The sequence below is a fragment of the Muntiacus reevesi genome, chromosome 14 (genome assembly GCF_963930625.1).
Source record: "Muntiacus reevesi chromosome 14, mMunRee1.1, whole genome shotgun sequence".
In the NCBI taxonomy this organism is placed as follows: domain Eukaryota; kingdom Metazoa; phylum Chordata; class Mammalia; order Artiodactyla; family Cervidae; genus Muntiacus; species Muntiacus reevesi.
Window position 1 is genome coordinate 46,761,629 of NC_089262.1, and position 19,075 is coordinate 46,780,703.

The 19,075-nt window shown below is 35.7% G+C and overlaps 1 protein-coding gene across 3 annotated transcripts in view; it reads left to right on the forward strand.

Moving 5' to 3' along the window:
• GPBP1 (GC-rich promoter binding protein 1) overlaps nt 1-15,602 on the forward strand; it is a 65,752-nt gene extending 50,150 nt beyond the window's left edge. For all 3 annotated transcript variants that reach the window (XM_065905125.1, XM_065905124.1, XM_065905126.1), the window contains 6 exons: nt 6,174-6,358; nt 6,958-7,098; nt 8,948-9,115; nt 9,553-9,740; nt 12,822-12,924; nt 14,633-15,602. In XM_065905125.1, the coding sequence (XP_065761197.1) occupies nt 6,174-6,358; nt 6,958-7,098; nt 8,948-9,115; nt 9,553-9,740; nt 12,822-12,924; nt 14,633-14,791 (944 nt within the window). In that variant the 3' untranslated portion in view covers nt 14,792-15,602. The remainder of the gene's footprint in view (nt 1-6,173; nt 6,359-6,957; nt 7,099-8,947; nt 9,116-9,552; nt 9,741-12,821; nt 12,925-14,632) is intronic.
• Nucleotides 15,603-19,075: the final 3,473 nt, after the last annotated feature.

Here is a 19,075-nt window from a genome sequence, read left to right on the forward strand (position 1 = left end):
ATACCACTGGTTTGTCCCTGTAACTGTCCTTTTGTAAATCAAAAATTGCAAGAGTCTAAACATAATATCCCAACTTTAAAAAATAGTTTGAATGAAGTATTAATAGCTAAGCTATTTAAACCTGTTGTTAAATATGTTTAACTCTACCTCGAACTTAGTTTTATTGGAAACTCCTTGTAGTTTGTAACTGACTTTTGTAGTGTTTTTATCTTAACCAGGATTACTGTTGAGCTTGATTCATACTAAATTTATCTCCTATATCTAGCAATTTAAATATAAAACAAAAAATCAAGGCACTTCAGTGTTCCTGTGAGAATTTTAAAATAATTTAGCTGGGTGATTGATTGATTCGAGTAGTTTGAGACATTAGTAACTATCAAATTGACTTGTGTTTTTAGAAGTCCTACTGGCTATTCTGTGTTGACATAATATGTCAGCAACATAGTATTAACAGAGCCTAACATTTTGTGCTAAGATACTAAATAATGAAAACTCTTTAGTCACTATTAATTAGTTTTGTTTCAACTCAGCATTTACATTTGTGTTTATCCTTTGATAATTTGATGAACTTCCTAATTTTTGCTCATATTTGATACAGTACTATGAATTTTATTTGTTTAGCCTTCTAAATTAAAGCAAATTGGTGACCAGTTCTTAAAGATGGATTGTCTTCTAGAGAATTCTAATGATACTAGCCACTAGCATACAGGTTGAGTGACATGATAACACTAAATGAGGTTTAGGTCATGAAAACAAGTGAAAGTGTTTAAGGTGACTTTGTAAAGGGATTAAGAGAAGGGAATAATCTTTATCAGATTGCTTTGTATAAAGTTCATATATTGGTATGATTCTACATTCTTCAATGTCTGTGAAAACAGTTGTTAACATAACAATAAGAAAAAGGTAATATAACACATGTTCACAGTTGAGAAGGGAAAATTAAGAGTTTTGATTAGATGACATAAGTAAGAGAGTTAGAGATAGTGTTCATCAGTTAAGTTGTTTTTGTTTTAGAAAGCCTGCTCTTTTTCATGAGTAATGTGGGTACCTTGTTAAAGGAAAGAATATCATGCCTCTTCTTTGACATATGTCAGTGAAACTCATGTGACTAAAAGTCTCATACTACTGTGAAACAAGATTTGTACATTACATAAAATATCAAAAATAGCAATATTCAAATAATACCAATCTATAGAAAAATAATCTTTAAAGTATTTTTGTCCTTTAAAATTAGTGTTCAGATGGCTTTATTGCTATGGTACCGATTCTTTGCTTCTGATACTCGTATGTTATTATGTCTTATGTGATTGAGTTTCCTCTTCAGATTAGTGTGAAAGCAATTAAAATACTATTTATCCTTCACTTGACTATTATTCACACAGTTAAATTGCCTCTTATATCACGATGAGGAAACTAAACTAGTAACTGTCATCACTGTGATGATGAGGGGAAGGGTGGACCCTGACTTGGTAGTGTACACTTACAAGACTCTTGTTTTGACCATTCGGTATAGGCTTACTAGTAGTATTTTAGTTGAAAATGGTATACATTTTGAACTGTCTGACCTAGCCAATACTCTAATCCATTTTCTCCAGTAATATAATACAGTGGTTAAGTGCATTATCAGATAGTTCTGGGTGCTAACATTAGGTCTTTTACCTGTTAGTTACTTAGACTTTGGGAAGGTTACTTAATCTCAGTGAATTTTCTTGTCTGTGAGATGAGGATGGAGCACTATGCTAATACTAATAAGAAAAGCATTGTTAATATTAAATTATCTGTTAAATTGGTATCCTTGATCATGTTGCAGCTGTTTAATATGAGTTAGCTAATTATGTTCAAATCCAGTAAGTCAGGAAGATTCTGATAGATTTACAAAAAGACAAAAAGTGATAGATTCAAAAATAAAAGTGAAAACTGATTGAATCAGAATATAAGGCAACTGTCTGGAGAGCATGAAAACAGAAGAGAATAAGGAATTGAGATGTCAGCTCGGACTTATGCGTGTGGCCAACTTACTTTGTATTATACGTGGCAGTGTTTTAATTCTAATTTTTCTTCAAAAGATTGAGCCTCTCCCCTCCACTATTGCCTTTGTATTTAAGGAACAAAACTTACTACAACATTCAAAGATATTGGGAGAGCATGAAATAACAAGATGATAAAACAATATTTAAAGCCAGGTATCATCAGATTACAGTTGTTTGTAAGGATAGAAGGAAATAATGATATGAAAATCCACAACTCATATTTGCCTTCAGGTATTTTGAAGGCAGTTTGAACATCTGCTTATATGAGCTTGATAATAAGCATATATGATTTATAGAAGGAAGTCACCGAAGTCACTAATTCTTCTTTATAAGTGTTAGCATCTTTCATCAATGCATAAATTTTCTCTTTAAAAAGATGAGCAATTTGAATCTTTTTCATGAAGTTTACCAGTTGATAAAGTGGAGAAAGTACAGGAGTCATTGGATACTGTTTGAATCTAACAGATTCAGCACCTAGCTCAGAAGGTTCATGTCAGGAGAATTTGCACAGATAATCTGTGCATAGATAAGCTAGTTTATAAGTAATAGAAATCATGCAGATTTAAGTTACTAGTGCTGCCATCACCTTTTCCATTGCTTAGATGTGATTATTACCATCAAGAATCAGTTTTCCCACCCTTCCTCTTTCCCTTCTCCCTCCCCTCCCCCCCTTCCTCAGACCTCTCCCCCACTTATCTTTTTGGCTTCTGTGTTCTTGTATTGATGTTTAACACATTAATTTGAGTGCTTAGCTAGAATGTCTCTTATCAAAAAGTAGGGGCTCTGAAGTCCAAGTTCTCAATTTTGGTCAGCCGGTCTCATGATACCAGCAGTTCAATAACCAGCATCTGCTGCTCTTGGAGAGTCTTCCAGAGCATCGGGGAAGGGTGGCGGGAATTGCCTGCAGTTCACCCTGAGGACACAGACACTAGTGGCACACACACCTGGGAACACGTCACCAGGTGCACACCTCTGCTGTCGGCTGCCGTGCCATCCAGGCCCATTAGACTAAGAACACATTTCTTGTTAAACAGGCAGGTTTATGTACTGTGTTCAGCATAGATGTATATGATATAGGTTAGTCTTTATTTTGTTTATTTCTGTTGTAATTTTTCTCATCTTCTATACTCTTGTGGTTGTTCAGTTTAAATTTTAGGTTTAAAATTCTTCAAAAAGACACCTTTAATTTGAAATACAGTTGCCTATTACAGTGAAGATTGTATATGACTTTTCTGGACATTTTTCTTTAAAGAGAACGTTTCACAGTAACTCTGAGACAAGAACTGGTTTTCATTTTATAGATGAGAGTAGTGATGTTGGAGCAAGTATCAAAATTCTGTAAATCTGGTACAAAAGCACATGGTCTTAATTTCTGTACTATTTGAATATGAATGCTTAGTAAGTAAATCAGCACTGTGTCCGACTTTCTTTTTCCTCCCAGTCCCTTTCATTATCTTTTAGGTACCTTTATTATCTTTTACTTTACTACCTCTTGTCTGTGACTGATTTCTTAGGCTTCATCTTTCTTTGTAGGATTTTCTTTCATTCTTTGCATCAAAGACCTCTTTGAGGAGACTGTGAGAGTATTTCTTAGGTATCTAGAAATCCAGTTTTAGGAAAGGTGAACTTTGTAGTCAGAAATTATATTGAGGCTTAATCATACCTTCATGCTTATCTGTTCTCCTCTTCTGTCTTCTAGTTTTGATGAGTGATGACTTAAGTACAAAACTATTCTTTTTCATCTTGTACCCTCAGCCTTCAGTGTGAAATCATTTACTTCTGCCTTAAGTACATTGTTTAGGATTTATTTTAGTAAAGATTTTACTTTAGTAGATTTATGTTACTTTTCTTGGCGATTGATTTTTGTCTGAAAAGATTTCATTTCTGTATTCTGCTTTATATGGCGTTTCCAAGTCCCACTCTGCAATCCAAGATTCTACAGCGGAAATTAGTCCCCTCCTCAGCTGTTGGGTTTCTTTGTGCACACACTCTAAGCTGAAGTTTCTTTACTTTATTTATTCTCTTGAAATATGGGTTGATATCATTCATTGCTGAGGAACCTCTTCCTGTTCTTTATTGCTGTATTTGTTTACCTCCCTCATTATAGTTTGGGGGGCTTCCTGGTAGCTCAGATGGTAAAGAACCTGCCTGCATGCAATGCAGGACACTTGGGTTAAATCTCTGGGTTGGGAACATTCCCTGGAGAAGGGAATGGCAACTCACTGCAGTATTCTTGCCTGGAGAATCCCATGGACAGACGAGCCTGGCGGGCTACAGTCCTTGGGGTTGCAAAGAGTCAGATGGGACTGAGCGAATAACACTCATTATGGTAATTTTAACATAAGGATCTAAAAGGGAAGGAAGATAAACTTGTGTGCTTAATTGACGATATTGGAATAGAAGTCTTTGCCAGTCATGTATGAACTTATTGTGATGCACAGATAAAACCGCCTCCTACTTCAGCACTTGGATTTTTCTGAGGTTAGACCTTACAGACTCTTAAGACTTTTTGCATTTCCCAGCATCAGTCAGTCATCCCTCAGATTCCTGATGTTCATTAACTTAGATTTTGAGTGCCAGACTGTTAAGATTTTCTCTTATATTGTAATTTAAACAATTGGTAATTTCAGGAGTCTTTTTACTATTTTATTTATGCTGTCACCTTCTGTTTACCAGAAGTAATTGTAAAACTTAAAATTGTTTAGCAGTATTTCTAATGTTCTTCATTGGCCTCTGTGTAAGATCATTATTCTTCATTTTCGTTTTGACTTCAGTGTGTTAGTTCTTCAGAAAAACTATATATTGGTAATGTAATTAGTGTCCTTGTGTGCCTGAAAATAATTTTCTTAGGTTTCATATCTTGGGCCTTTGTAGGTAGCTGAGAAGTTGGAATGTTTGCCCTAGTAAACTTTCAATGTTTAACTTTCAGAAAGATGAATCTTTTCTCAATTTGCTTTAGGTTCTTGGGTGGTGTGTTGTTCGTTTGTTTGCTTGTTTTTGCTACACCACAGGGCTTGTGCAGTGAATGCACTGAGTCCTAACCACTGGACCACCATGGAATTCTCAGGTTCTTGTTCTTTTATTTTTTTAGCATTGCAATAAATGAACTACTTTATCAGCTCTGTAGTTTGAAGAGTTGAGTTTCAGAGGGACTTTGAGAATGCCTCTGTATCACTAGTAGTCATTGTTTAGTTTTTGAGATAAACCAGTAGAAAATTTGGTTTGTTTGATGCAGGCCATCATTATATACATATGTACTACTCACTCTCTCATAGGATCATATCTTAAACTAATTTTAATTTACATTTTCTGCAGTTTTGTTTCCAGTTAATTCTTTTCTTCGAAACTCTTCAGTGGTGAAACTGATGGCTTTCAGAGTTTTTCTATAGGAAGAAAGACATGTCACTGCCATTATTGGGAACGTGCTCATTGTAACACCTGTTTAATTACACATTACCTGTTTGGTTACACATTAACTGATTAAACTCTACAAGTTATATTTCATATTTTAGCAAATTTAGTTGTCTTGAGAAAAGCTTTCTAGTACTGTCTTCAGAAGCATGGATTGAGTTGGATCCCCTACAGCTTGCACAATGTCTTCAGTGTAGTTTGGATGGCCAGTAAATATTTGAATGAACTGGTATATGAAAACATAGTTCCCCTTTTCATTAGTCATAAATTGAGCAGGAATTAAGAAATAGAGGGACTGTAGATCCTTTCTTATTGGTAATAACTATGAATGAAATAAAAAGAATTAGGAAGACTCTTTTCAGAATGGAAAAGAGGAAAATGTATCTTGTATTTCACGTCTAAAGAGCTGTTAGGATGAAATTTATAATTGAAAAATATACTCAAATGTAATTAATTTTGGCTTGGTCATAGTTACCATTCTAGGTCACTGTCTAACTGAATTCATCTCTGAATGTTAGTTGACATTGCTCAGTTCCTTGCTATGGTCTGGTGATTGTTGAAACTATTTCTCAAGCAAGAATATAATTCATAGTTACATAGCTTAGTTATTTTATCAAAGAAGCAGCTGTTATTTTTAAATACAGTAAAGTTTGGAATATACTATTCTTTGGTGATTTAATTTTATGCTAAAATTTAAACTGTATAACTGTTGCTCGTGCTTTATTTATACAGAATATCCCCCGAATCCTAAATCTAGAACTCAAAGGATGCTGGTCATTAAGAAAGGTAATACAAAAGACTTACAACTATCTGGATTCCCAGTAGTAGGAAATCTTCAGTCACAGCCAGTTAAGAATGGGACTGGTCCAAGTGTTTATAAAGGCTTAGTTCCTAAACCTGCTGCTCCACCTACAAAAGTAAGTTCTAAATTGTTAAATATGCAAGTTATAAGTTGATATCAACTGAGTTACTTTGTCCAAAAAAATGTTGAAAAATTCACATCAGGGTGGGGAGGGTATTGGTGGGCTGCTGATTTCTAAGTGGAAAGTGTTGGGCCATTGTGTATCCTTAATTACCCTTTAAGTGGTTTGTGTGTTTGTGTATGTTTTCTTGTTTTAGTAGTAAATGAAATCTGTAAGTATTTGTTTGCCAGATGCATCTGTGATATATTTGCTTAATAATGGTTTAAAATGCTGTCCTTCATCTTCAGTTTTAGGCTTTTGGAACTCTCACTTGTGTTTTCTTGGTATTAGGCAAGAGAAACCTAACTTAAGGTTTATAAAAAACTTGGGAAAAAAAGCAAGGTAGTTAAATGTTTCATCTGATATCAGATTTTGATTTTATTTGTTAAAAAAAAGAGAAGAACCATGTAGAAATGATTAAGATATAGTAAAAAAATAATTTTTTAAAGTCACATTTAGTCATCTTTATTTTATAGTATTCACTTTGTTCTCTCTCTCCTCTATGTAATCTGTTTAGATACACATTAATTAATGTTTGTGTGTTTTTTCTTTAGCCTACACAATGGAAAAGCCAAACTAAAGAAAATAAAGTTGGGACTTCTTTCCCTCATGAGTCTACATATGGTGTTGGCAACTTTAATGCTTTTAAATCAACTGCCAAGAATTTTAGTCCATCAACAACTTCAGTGAAAGAGGTATGGCATTTAATAAAAGTACTCCTGAGGAGCCAAATTATCTCAGTCATGATAATTTATTATCTCAGTCATGATAATTTAATTAACAGTGAACAAAAGGCATAGATTCAGTGAACAGATTCATTAAAGTAAGAGACTGTAGTTCTTCCAGAATTCAGATACTTCTTTCTGTTTGCTAACTAATTTTGCAATTTAAGGAGGGATAATTTTAAAATTTCTAACAAAATGTCCAAATAACCTAAAGTGTAGAAAATTCTGTGGCAAAATAAACATGTGTAACCCATGAACCAGAAAGAGTGGCTTAAAAAAAAATTATTTATTTTTGATTCTGCTGGGCCTTCATTGCTGTGCAGGCTTTTCTTGAGTTTTGGCAAGCGGGGGCTACTCTCTAGTTGCAGTGCCCGGGTTTCCCTTGTGGAGCACGGGCTCTAGGGTGCTTAGGCATCAGTGGTTGCTGCATGTGGGCTCAGTAGTTGGAACTCCTGGGCTCTTGAACACAGGCTCGGTAGTTGTGGTGCACAAGTTTAGTTGCTCCTTGGCATGTGGAATCTTGTGGATCAGGAGTGGAACCCGTGTCTCCTGCTAAGTCGTGTCCAACTCTTTGTGACCCCATAGATGTAGCCCACCAGACTCCTCTGTCCATGGGATTTCCCAGGCAAGGATACCGGAGTGGGTTGCCATTTCCTTTTCCAGGGGATCTACCCGACCCGGAGATCGAACCCACGTCTCCTGCTTGGCAGGCGGGTTCTTTACCACTGAGCCACCAGGGAAGTCCCAGAAAGAGTAATTTTTAAGAAAAGAATTATGAAATCAGATGTTTTTACTTTTGTCATAAAGTTATGTTATGATGTAGGATTAAACCTTGACTTAAAAATGAGGATTTATATACTCTTTTGGGGATGATGGACATTTTATTAGTATTAACACTTGGGGCAGAGAAGAGGGAGAGAAAGATGCATATTTACTGACTTTGAATACTTAGTAGCTTACACATTTCTTTCTCATTTGGCCAGCTTTCTGAAACTTCTAGATCAGGGACTTCCTGACCAGTTTAGGGACAAAAGACACTTGTGACTATATTGTAATAACTCAGATTGTTCTGGGTACTATATTGGAGTATTATAACCCCTCATTGACTAGTTCTCAGTCATAGAATTTTAGAGCTGTGCTAGAAGGACCAGCATTCCCAGCTGGTTAATTGTGGCTTCAATTCATTATAGTCTGCAGATGTTATTGCTAAGTTAAGCATTTTGATTTATTCCCAAGGCTTAAAATTCCTGTGACATAGAATTCCAGCATTCTCTTTCCTTCTGTGTTCCACTCTCAGTATATGAAAAATAAAAGGACTCTAGTACATGTGCCTTTCCCACCCTCCTCTGCTCTTCCCACAAAACTTCTCTTGTGAAATCCTATGTGATAAACTCTTAGTGTACCTGTGCATAAATAGTTATACTAGTTCGCTTTAGAAGCTTTTATTAGAACCTTCAAACTCTGTGGAACATAAATTTAAAAACTGCTTTTTAAAAAATATATATAAAAATATTTAAACAATTTCAGGATCCATTTTATAAAATAATATTTAAATCTCCTAATTTAGAATGACAGGTCTAGTATTATCATACTTTGTTTCTCGGATAAGAAAAATTTTATATTTAGTCATTCAGTGAGATAGATAAAAATAACAAGGATAGTGGAAAATAGAATTTAAAGTCAATCTTGTATATTGTGAAGAAAGTGAAATAGCCATTATAGTTGTGAACTTTATGTTGATATTAGTTGTGAACTTTATGTTGATATTAGTTCTCTATGTATTTATCAACATTCTAAATTTTTTTCTTTTTTTTCTTAGTGTAATCGCTCAAATTCTTCTTCACCTGTTGACAAACTTAATCAGCAGCCTCGTCTAACCAAACTGACACGAATGCGCACAGATAAGAAGAGTGAGTTTTTGAAAGCATTGAAAAGGGACAGAGTGGAAGAGGAGCACGAAGATGAAAGCCATGTGGGCTCAGAAAAGGTAATTGAAGGTGTATGTAATTCTTGGCTTGACGTTAGCATGTCATTGGAGTAGTTGGGCAGATATTTTCATATTTCTGAAAGCAAGGCTAGTTAGCTATTTGTATAAATAATGATTTCCTTTCTGAATAGATTTTTCTTATTCTAGTTGCTGTGCAAAAATGAAATTTAAAAACATTCCTGTTCATATTTGTACTTTTAGTTTTCCCCATCTTGCCTACCTTTATCCTTTTAATTTTGTTTTTGTCGAATAGATGTGAATACTTGGAAGTTAGGAAATTGCCTTCACAACTTAGTTTTACATCTTCTGAAACTGTTTTCTTCATGATTATATAAGCATTACAGTTATGTTTTATCCATGAAAATCTAACCAGGATCTATTAACGTTGCCTTTTTTAATAACTATCTCTAATTTTTTTTTAACTCTTCAAAAATCAGGATGACGACTCATTTAATTTGCATAACAGCAATAGTACTCACCAAGAAAGGGATATAAATCGAAACTTCGATGAAAATGAAATTCCACAAGAGAATGGCAATGCCTCGGTAATTTCCCAACAGATCATTCGGTCTTCAACCTTCCCACAGACTGATGTTCTTTCTAGTTCACTTGAAGCAGAACACAGGTCGGTGTTTTTACTTTTTTCTCTACCCAAAATTTTGATTTTATATGGAAAATTGATTTTTTTAACAACTTCATTGAGATATAATGTATATACTCTTTAATTTCTTTACTCAGTTTGTTAATTTGGGGTATATTTGAAGTTGTATAGCTGTCACCGCAGTCTAATTTCAGAACATTTCTTTACTTCATAAAGAAACCCCATGCTCATTTACAGTTACTCCTCATTGTTACTGTCTTTCCTGGGTAACCACCAGTCTATTTTCAGTAATACTTTCAAGGTTCATCCATATTGTAGCATGTGTTTCTCTGAAAATTGAGTGCTATTTATTTTCCATGGCTTTAGATTTTCTGTAAATCTCTTTTGGGAGGGGGCAGGGGCAGAGAGGAGGGAGAGGCTTGTGGGATCTCAGTTTCCAAACCAGGGATGGAACCCAACTCACAATAGTGAAAGCCTTAATCCTAACCACTAGACCACTAGGGACCTCCCTGTAAACTTTCTTAAGTTACATACATCTTTAAGTACTCATGTTGCTTGATTTAAAAAGGTATCAGTGATACAGTTCTCAGGATTACTTTTTTGGTTCAAATGTGTAAATTAAAATTTAAAATGAAATAATTTCACACATACATTACTAGTTATTATCAAGTTTCAGTATACCATCACAGTATTGAGGATAGTTTCAACATCAGAGAGGTAATTGTTACCTTGTTTAAGCACCAAATGAATTAATAGAAATGAGTGCCAGAAAAATGCAAAGGAATTTGGGGTTAGATAGCATTATGGCTTGAATACCAGTTTGAAGATTTTAGTTGGAACCTAAATTAAATCTTAAAGGGTGAGACAATACAGGCAAGGGTGCTGGGTAGTCATTCTGAAATGGGGGTGTGAAAGGATGTTTAGAGTAGAATATATTCATGGTTTGTTTTAGGGGTGATGTATAGCATATCTTGACAAGAGTGAGTCCTAAATGGAGTTAGAGATACATTGCAAAGGCAAGGCTTTAGAGATCTAGTCAAACTCTTTGAGTGCTTTAGATGAAGAAGGAGCTCTGTCTTATATGTGGTTTTTGATAGAGTAGGATTGGTGACCCAGGTCTTCCACTTCTAGTTCTATGCTTTTTCTAATGTAAGGAATTTGAATTTGTGGTCGTTGTGTGTTACGGAGTTTGTTCTTTTAGGCGTTGGGAAGCTGTTGAATTTGGCAGAGGGTGATAATTGTGAAAGTGATATTAGAGTGATTTGATAATAGTTTGAAAGAGAATGAAAAGAAATGCTAATGGAAAGGCAAAGTGCAGATCACTGTTATGATCTATTCCTAATTGTGGGGTTTAGTCCAGAGACTACAGAGTTTGGCGCAGTGTATATTAACTTGGGAGGCAGAAAACCAGAATTCTGCTTCTTTGCTATCAAGTAGGCAAAATTTTTTACTTATGTGATCATGGTTGTTCATCTGTAAAATGCGGGTATACTGTGTTGTTGTTCAGTTGCCAAGTCATGTCCGAGTTCACAACCCCATGGACTGCAGCACGCTAGGCTTCCTTGTCCTTCACTGTCTCCTGGAGTTTGCTCAAACTCATGTCCATTGAGTCAGTGATGCCATCCAACCATCTCATCGTCTGGCGCCCCCTTCTCCTGCCCTCAATCTTTCCCAGCATCAGGCAGGGTCTTTTCTAATGAGTTGGCTGTTCACATCAGGTAGCCAAAGTATTGGAGCTTTAGCAGTAGTCCTTCCAATGAGTATTCAGGGTTGATTTCCTTTAAGATTGACTGGCTTGATCTCCTTTCTGTCCAAGGGACTCTCAAGAGCTTTATCTAGCATCACAATTTGAAGGCATCAGTTCTTCACCACTCTGTCTTTATGGTCCAGCTCTCACATCCATGCATGACTACTGGAAAGACCATAATCTTGACTCTATGGACCTTTATCAGCAACGGGATGTCTTTGCTTTTTACTGTACTATCTAGGTTTGTCACAGCTTTCCTGCCAAGAAGCAATCGCCTTTTAACTTCATGGCTGCAGTCACCATCCACAGTGATTTTACAGCCCAAGAAGAGGAAATCTGTTATTGCTTCCACCTTTTTCCCTTCTATTTGTCATGAAGTGATGGGACCAGATGCCATGATCTTAATTCTTGTAATACCGAGTTTTAAGCTGGCTTTTTCACTCTCCTTTACCCTCATCAAGAGTTTCTTTAGTTCTTCTTCGCTTTCTGCCGTTAGACTGGTATCATTTGCATACCTGAGGTTGTTGCTATTTCTCCTGGCAATCTTGATTCCAGCTTGTAACTCATCCAGCCTGCCATTTCGCATGATGGTCTCTGTGTATAAGTTAAATAAACAGGATGACAGTAAATAGCCTTGTTGTACTCCTTTCTTAATCCTGAACCAGTCAGGTGTTCGATAAAAGGTTCTAACTGTTGCTTCTTGATCTGCATACAGGTTTCTCAAGAAACAGGTAAGATGGTTTGGTGTTCCCATCTCTTTAAGAGTTTTCTACAGTTTGTGATGCTCCATACAGTCAAAGGCTTTAGGTAAAATTATGGGTATATTTCAAGTCTCTGAGCACTGATTTTTTGATGAGATTGTTTGACAGTATATAAAAATCTACAGAGTAGTCAATTTGTGACAGGTTCAGTTTGAAAAATGAGTTAGGAATAAAAAGGAGTAACAAGTGCTTAAGGGATGTAGTTATTTAAAAAACAAAAACAGAAGTAGAAAACCTAATGAATAACTAAGAACATGATGAACTGTAGTGGCCCTAAAGAAATGGGGAGGTAGTATAAGAATTTAGCAAATTTTCTTCAGTTTTTAGCCTAAAAGGACCTTTTGCAGGTTTCCAGCCTTAGAGAACCCCTTACACCAAAGATAAAGTAATTAGGCATTTCATTCTGATCTTATTATTTAAAACAGTTTATTTGGCATAATCTTACCTATTCACTTTCAGACAGATATTTAAAGCATAAACCCTAACATCTTTTGTGCGGATTTTGTATAATGGATCATGTTTTCTTGCACATAATATAAAAGGACTTAATTTGGGTAAAATTCTAAATTAAATTTATTCATTTCCATTCCTTTCCAGATTGTTAAAGGAGATGGGTTGGCAAGAAGACAGTGAAAATGATGAAACTTGTGCACCCTTAACTGAGGATGAAATGAGAGAATTCCAAGTTATTAGTGAACAGGTAAGAACTGAATCATGTAAGCTCACTTTAAAAATAGCCCTTCCTTAATCAAAACAACATATAACTAAGCATTTTTAAGGGGTGAGACATTTTATTTAGGGATTTGTTGAGCATCACATTATAGGTCAGATTTGCCTTTGTTTTAAATAGGTCTGCAAGGCTGACTTCTTTAAATCCATGGATCTGCAGTGCTTAGTAATTAGTGTAAAGAGTGTATCTGATTTGTCATTTACCAGGCATTTAAAAAATGACTTGGTGATAAGAAGTAGAAAACAACAGTAGCTTTCTCAGATGTAGTTTCATTTTTTATCCTTTTCTTGGCACAGGAATTTTGATATCCTAAACGTCTTTCTTCTTTTTTTTTTTTTTTTAAATTTCTGCATAGTTGCTTTTTTGAAAGAGTTATTGTTTAGTCACTAAGTCGTGTCTGACTCTTTTGACCCAGTGAACTGTAGCCCTTCTGGCTCCTCTGTCCATGGGATTTCCCACGCAAGAATATAGGAGTGGGTTGCCATTTCCTTCTCCAGGTCATCTTCCTGACCCAGGGATCAAACCTGATCTCCTGTGTTGGCAGATGAATGCCACTGAGCAGCCAAGGAGTATTCCTTAGAAGATGTATGGTAGAGTTGAGGGAAATCTCAGGGAGTTTTTCAAATTTTCTTTCAAATCCATTGTACTTTTTGAAACTAGTTCTGGTCATATAAAAGCGATTTTCTATATAGAAGTATTACCAATGTTAATAATCTTCAAAACACTTTTCACATGCTTTGAATGAAATTTTTGAGGAAATTAGTTATATTTACTTAATAGATTCGTCATCCTAATTAAAAATTTGTGCCAAAATGCAAATAGCATAAAATTTACCATTTAAATCATTTTTAAGCATACAGTTCTGTGGCATTTAGGTACATTCATATTGTTATGCAGATGTTACCACCACTCACCTCCAGAGCTCTTTTCATTGTTAAAACTGAACCTCTGTACCTATTAAACTATGACTGTATTCCTTGTTCCTCCCAACTCTTGGAAACCACCGTTCTGCTTTCTGTCTCTATGAATTTGACTGCCTTAGCCCCTTATGTAAGTGAAATCATGCAGTATTTGTCCTTTTGTGACTGGTTTATTTCACTTAGCAGAATGTCTTCGAGTTTCATCCATGTTGTAGCACGGGTCAATCAGAATATCTTTTTTCAGAGACACAATAATCCATTATATGTGTATGTACCACATTTTGTTTATCCATTTGTCCATTGATGGACACTTGGGTTGCTTCCACCTTTTGACTGTTGTAAATAATGCTGTGTGAATATGGGTGTATAGATATCTATATCTATCTGTCTATATGGTTATAGATCAGTAAGTAGTGTCTCTTTCTCTCTCTCTCTCTCTGTGTATACACACACACACACACACACCACCCCCCCCCCCAAAATATTAGAATATATATGTGTATATATATAAATGGTTTGGTATGCTGTAAACGCAGCTCTCCCAAGAGTAGTGATTTATTACTAGGAAATATTTTGTTATATTGGTTTGATCTATAATTACCTATATAACTAGTTTTTCAGAAATGATACCATAATCTGTGGAGTTTTATTTACCTTTATTGTATTCTTGGTTACATTTAATTATTAGAGCATTCTTAGTTTGTAGTAACTCTTGGAAGATGATTTATTTATTCAGCTTATTTCTGTTGATATTTTAGTTACAGAAGAATGGTCTGAGGAAAAATGGTATTTTGAAAAATGGCCTGATCTGTGACTTCAAGTTTGGACCCTGGAAAAACAGCACTTTCAAACCCACTATTGAGAATGAGGACACAGAGACAAGTAGCAGTGACACATCGGATGACGACGATGTGTGAAGGATTTCCTAACAGCTTTAGAATTATAGTGTGATACATCTCTCATACAGTTTGGGGTGAATTGTAAAAATGAAGAACTATAATTTATGTAGTAAAATACCCCATTAGAAGATGATTTTTTTTGGGGACTTCAATATGAAGAAAACCAAGAATGTTGTGTTGGGCTGTGTTGAACATTATTTCTTTGTAAATGAATGTTGTAGAAATGAGGACTTTGGTTGATCCAACATTGACTTTCTTCATCACTGCAGCATTTCTCTGACTAGCAATGTGACGATGTAACAAATGAGAGTTTCTCATTTAATAATAAAAAAATTGTGTAATGTTTTGCAAAGCTTCTGTCTTAAAATGTCCAGGTCTTAAGAAAAAAGGCAGCTTACACTGTTCTGCTTGCAGAGTCATATCTTTTCGTACAATGGAATCCTCAAGTCCACGTTGAGTGGCGCTGTCCCCAGCCTCCCCCGCCCCAGAAAAGGACAATGTAGCATGTTGGCTAAACTGGAGCAAGTGCACTAAAACTAAACCTAATTCCCGAACTCGGCTGTTGTGCTAGTCACGTTTGGAAACATAAACTGCTCTTTAGCCATTTGTAGTTCAGTAAATATAGCAGGAGAGACTTGCCACACTTTCTTCCAAATTTAAGGAGGTGATTTTCAAGAGCTTTATTTGGGTATGTTGTAAGACCAGGATTTTCAGAGTTGATGGGAAAGAGTCTTGCGGGAAAACTTATTTTGATAAATTATTACACATGCAGAAAACTGATCACACTGACTGGATCTGTCCACATGGAAAATAAACTGGATTTTCAGAATATTGTCGTTCTTTGTAATGTTCAAGATATTGGTCTCTAAACACGTGGTTTATTCACTTTTTAAAACAAAGTTACACTTTATTTCTTTATGGTGATTACTTTTGAGTTTAGAAAAAGAAAACTAGTTAAAATAGCCCTTTTATTATCAACTACTTAAGTTTATTGAATGAATGGTAAAGAAACCACTTTATTTTTCATTTGCACGTTAATAATAGAGTTATTTCTCTTTACTGCTCACTGTAAATTTGCTCTCTCTTTAGTATTTTTGATTGTTCTGATTTTGTTTACCCACATTTGCTTTTAGCTTCTTCCATCCCACTTCCGTGTTTAAATATATTCTGATTGTAAAGAGCATAATCTTAAAGCAAAAATGTTTAAAGTTAACATCCTCAACATGTTTTCTCAGAAAGCTGCAGTGCTTTTGCTGTTTCCATTTCAGTAATCCTGTAGGTTCCCCAGCTTTCACCAGAAGTCAGATTTTTTGGTTCATACCGAGATTGCTGGTGATGGGGAAGTTTAAACAAAACACAGGTTTCACCCCCCACAAAACTTATGAGGATGGGTTCAAGTGGATATAGTATTAAATATATCTTAAAATTTATCTTTTATAATAGGCTTTTATTATATAATATGCCACAAATCAGTCTAATTACTTAAAGTGAAAGGTGGCATTAGCCACAAGTAAACTGAAACAAAGCTCTGTCAGTAGCATATTGAATGTTTTTGGAACTCTTAGATTGCACTGGTTGGTTTATGGCTTAATGAAATCTATCAGATGCAAATTGTACTTGCTAACACAAGGTCGAAGGGATCTGAAAAATGTGGTTTACGTTTGAAATTAATTTACTGTGTTTTCTAAATAGCTTTTAGATTCTATAATTTTCATTTTTGGTCATTTTCTGTTTTCTATTCAGATATTTTTGCCTTAAGTCTCATTTTCCAGCAGCTACTGTTTGTTGTGTGTTCACACATTGTGATATCGAGTGTTTCCATTGTGGTAAGATACAATGGTATGGTTATTCTATGTATTTAATGATAGCATTAACTAGTTTGGCTACTGAGTTGATGGAGCCATATGGATGTATTTTGATAGAATGTTTAAAGCGTAGCATGATTTTAACTTGTTCTTGAAATATGGGCAGCTGGTAGAGTTTAGACTGTATTGTTTGAAAGGGAGCCCATGAGTATTATGGAAACTAGTTAAATTGTACATCTAGTGTGAAATTGTCAAACCCAGGATGTGGAGACCTGGGGGAAAAGTTCCTGCTTTTAATTGCTTTAGACTGTTTCTCTGCAGCAAGTTCTTTTTTACAACCACTTTATTGTGGTATAAATTGGCATAAACTACATATTTAAAGCATATAGTTTGATTATCTTTGCCTTGTGAAACCATTGCTGGAGTCAGGGTAGTGAATATATATGTCACGCTGAGAAGTTTTATGTTTCCTCCTTTGTAATCTTCCCCTTTTACTACTACTAATACCCCCTCTCCCCAGCTGTTTTTAATGAGCAGAATTCTTATGGTAATGGGTTTAAAAGAGCATTTCCAAAATTATATCTTGTCTTATATTCAGGATTATGGTAACTTTTATTTCCATAAATATATTTTTATTAAAGTTGAAATAAACATAGAAATGTTAATCTAAAAAAATCAGATTTGATATCAGATCAGATTCAGGTTGACCTTATTAAAATTCAGTGTGTTGAAGAGCTTGGTATCTATAAACAATTTAAATTTCTTTGCTAGTGTTTGTACTGTTGTTAGAATATTATTACGTAAGCATTTTAAACTTACTTAGGGATAAGTTTAAATACTAATAATGTCCTAAATAACTTCTGTTCAGTCACTCAGTCGTGTCCGACTCTTTGCGACCCCATGAACCACAGCATGCCAGGCCTCCCTGTCCATCACTAACTCCCGGAGTTTACTCAAACTCATGTCTGTTGAGTCAGTGATGCCATCCAACCATCTCGTCCTCTCGTCCCCTTCCCCGCCTGCCCTCAATCTTTCCCAACATCAGGGTCTTTCCAAATGAGTCAGCTCTTCGCATCAGGTGGCCAAAGTGTTGGAGTTTCAGCTTCAGCATCAGTCCTTTCAGTGAACACCCAGGACTGGTTTTCTTAAGGATGGACTGGTTGGATCTCCTTGCAGTCCAAGGGACTCTCAAGAGTCTTCTCCAACACCACAGTTCAAAAGCATCAATTCTTTGGCACTCAGCTTTCTTTATAGTCCAACTCACATCCATACATGACTACTGGAAAAACCATAGCCTTGACTAGACGGACCTTTGTTAGTAAAGTAATGTCTCTGTTTTTTAATATACTGTCTAGGTTGGTCATAACTTTTCTTCCAAGGAGTAAGCGTCTTAATCTCATGGCTGTAATCACCATCTGCAGTGATTTTGGAGCCCAAAATAATAAAGTCAGCCACTGTTTGCACTGTTTCCCCATCTATTTGCCATGAAGTTATGGGACTGGATGTCATGATCTTAGTTTTCTGAATGTTGAGCTTTAAGCCAACTTTTTCACTCTCGTCTTTCACTTTCATCAAGAGGCTCTTTAGTTCTTCACTTTCTGCCATAAGGGTGGTGTCATCTGCATGTATGAGGTTATTGATATTTCTCCTGGCTATTTTGATTCCAGCTTGTGCTTCCTCCAGCCCAGCATTTCTCATGATGTACTCTGCATATAAGTTAAATAAGCAGGGTGACGATATACAGCATTGACGTACTCCTTTTCCTATTTGGAACCAGTGTGTTGTTCCATGTCCAGTTCTAACTGTTGCTTCCTGACCTGCATACAGGTTTCTCAAGAGGCAGGTCAGGTGTCTGGTATTCCCATCTTTGAAGAATTTTCCACAGTTTATTGTGATGCACACAGTCAAAGGCTTTGACATAGTCAATAAAGCAGAAATAGATGTTTTTCTGGAACTCTCTTGCTTTTTTGATGATCCAGCACATGTTGGCAATTTGATCTCTGGTTCTGCCTTTTCTAAAACCAGCTTGAACATCTGGAAGTTCATGATTCACGTATTGTTGAAGCCTGGCTTGGAGAATTTTGAGCATTACTTTACTAGCGTGTGAGATGAGTGCAATTGTGCGGTAGTTTGAGTATTCTTTGGCATTGCCTTTCTTTGGGATTGAAATGAAAACTGACCTTTTCCAGTCCTTTGGCCACTGCGGAGTTTTCCAAATTTGCTGACATATTAAGTGCAGCACTTTCACAGCATCATCTTTCAGGATTTGAAATAGCTCCACTGGAATTCCATCACCTCTACTAGCTTTGTTCATAGTGATGCTTCCTAAGGCCCACTTGACTTCACATTCCAGGATGTCTGGCTCTAGATGAGTGATCACAGCATCATGATTATCTGGGTTGTGAAGATCTTTTTTGTACAGTTCTGTGTATTCTTGCCACCTCTTAGTGTCTTCTGCTTCTGTTAGGTCCATACCAGTTCTGTTCTTTATTGAGCC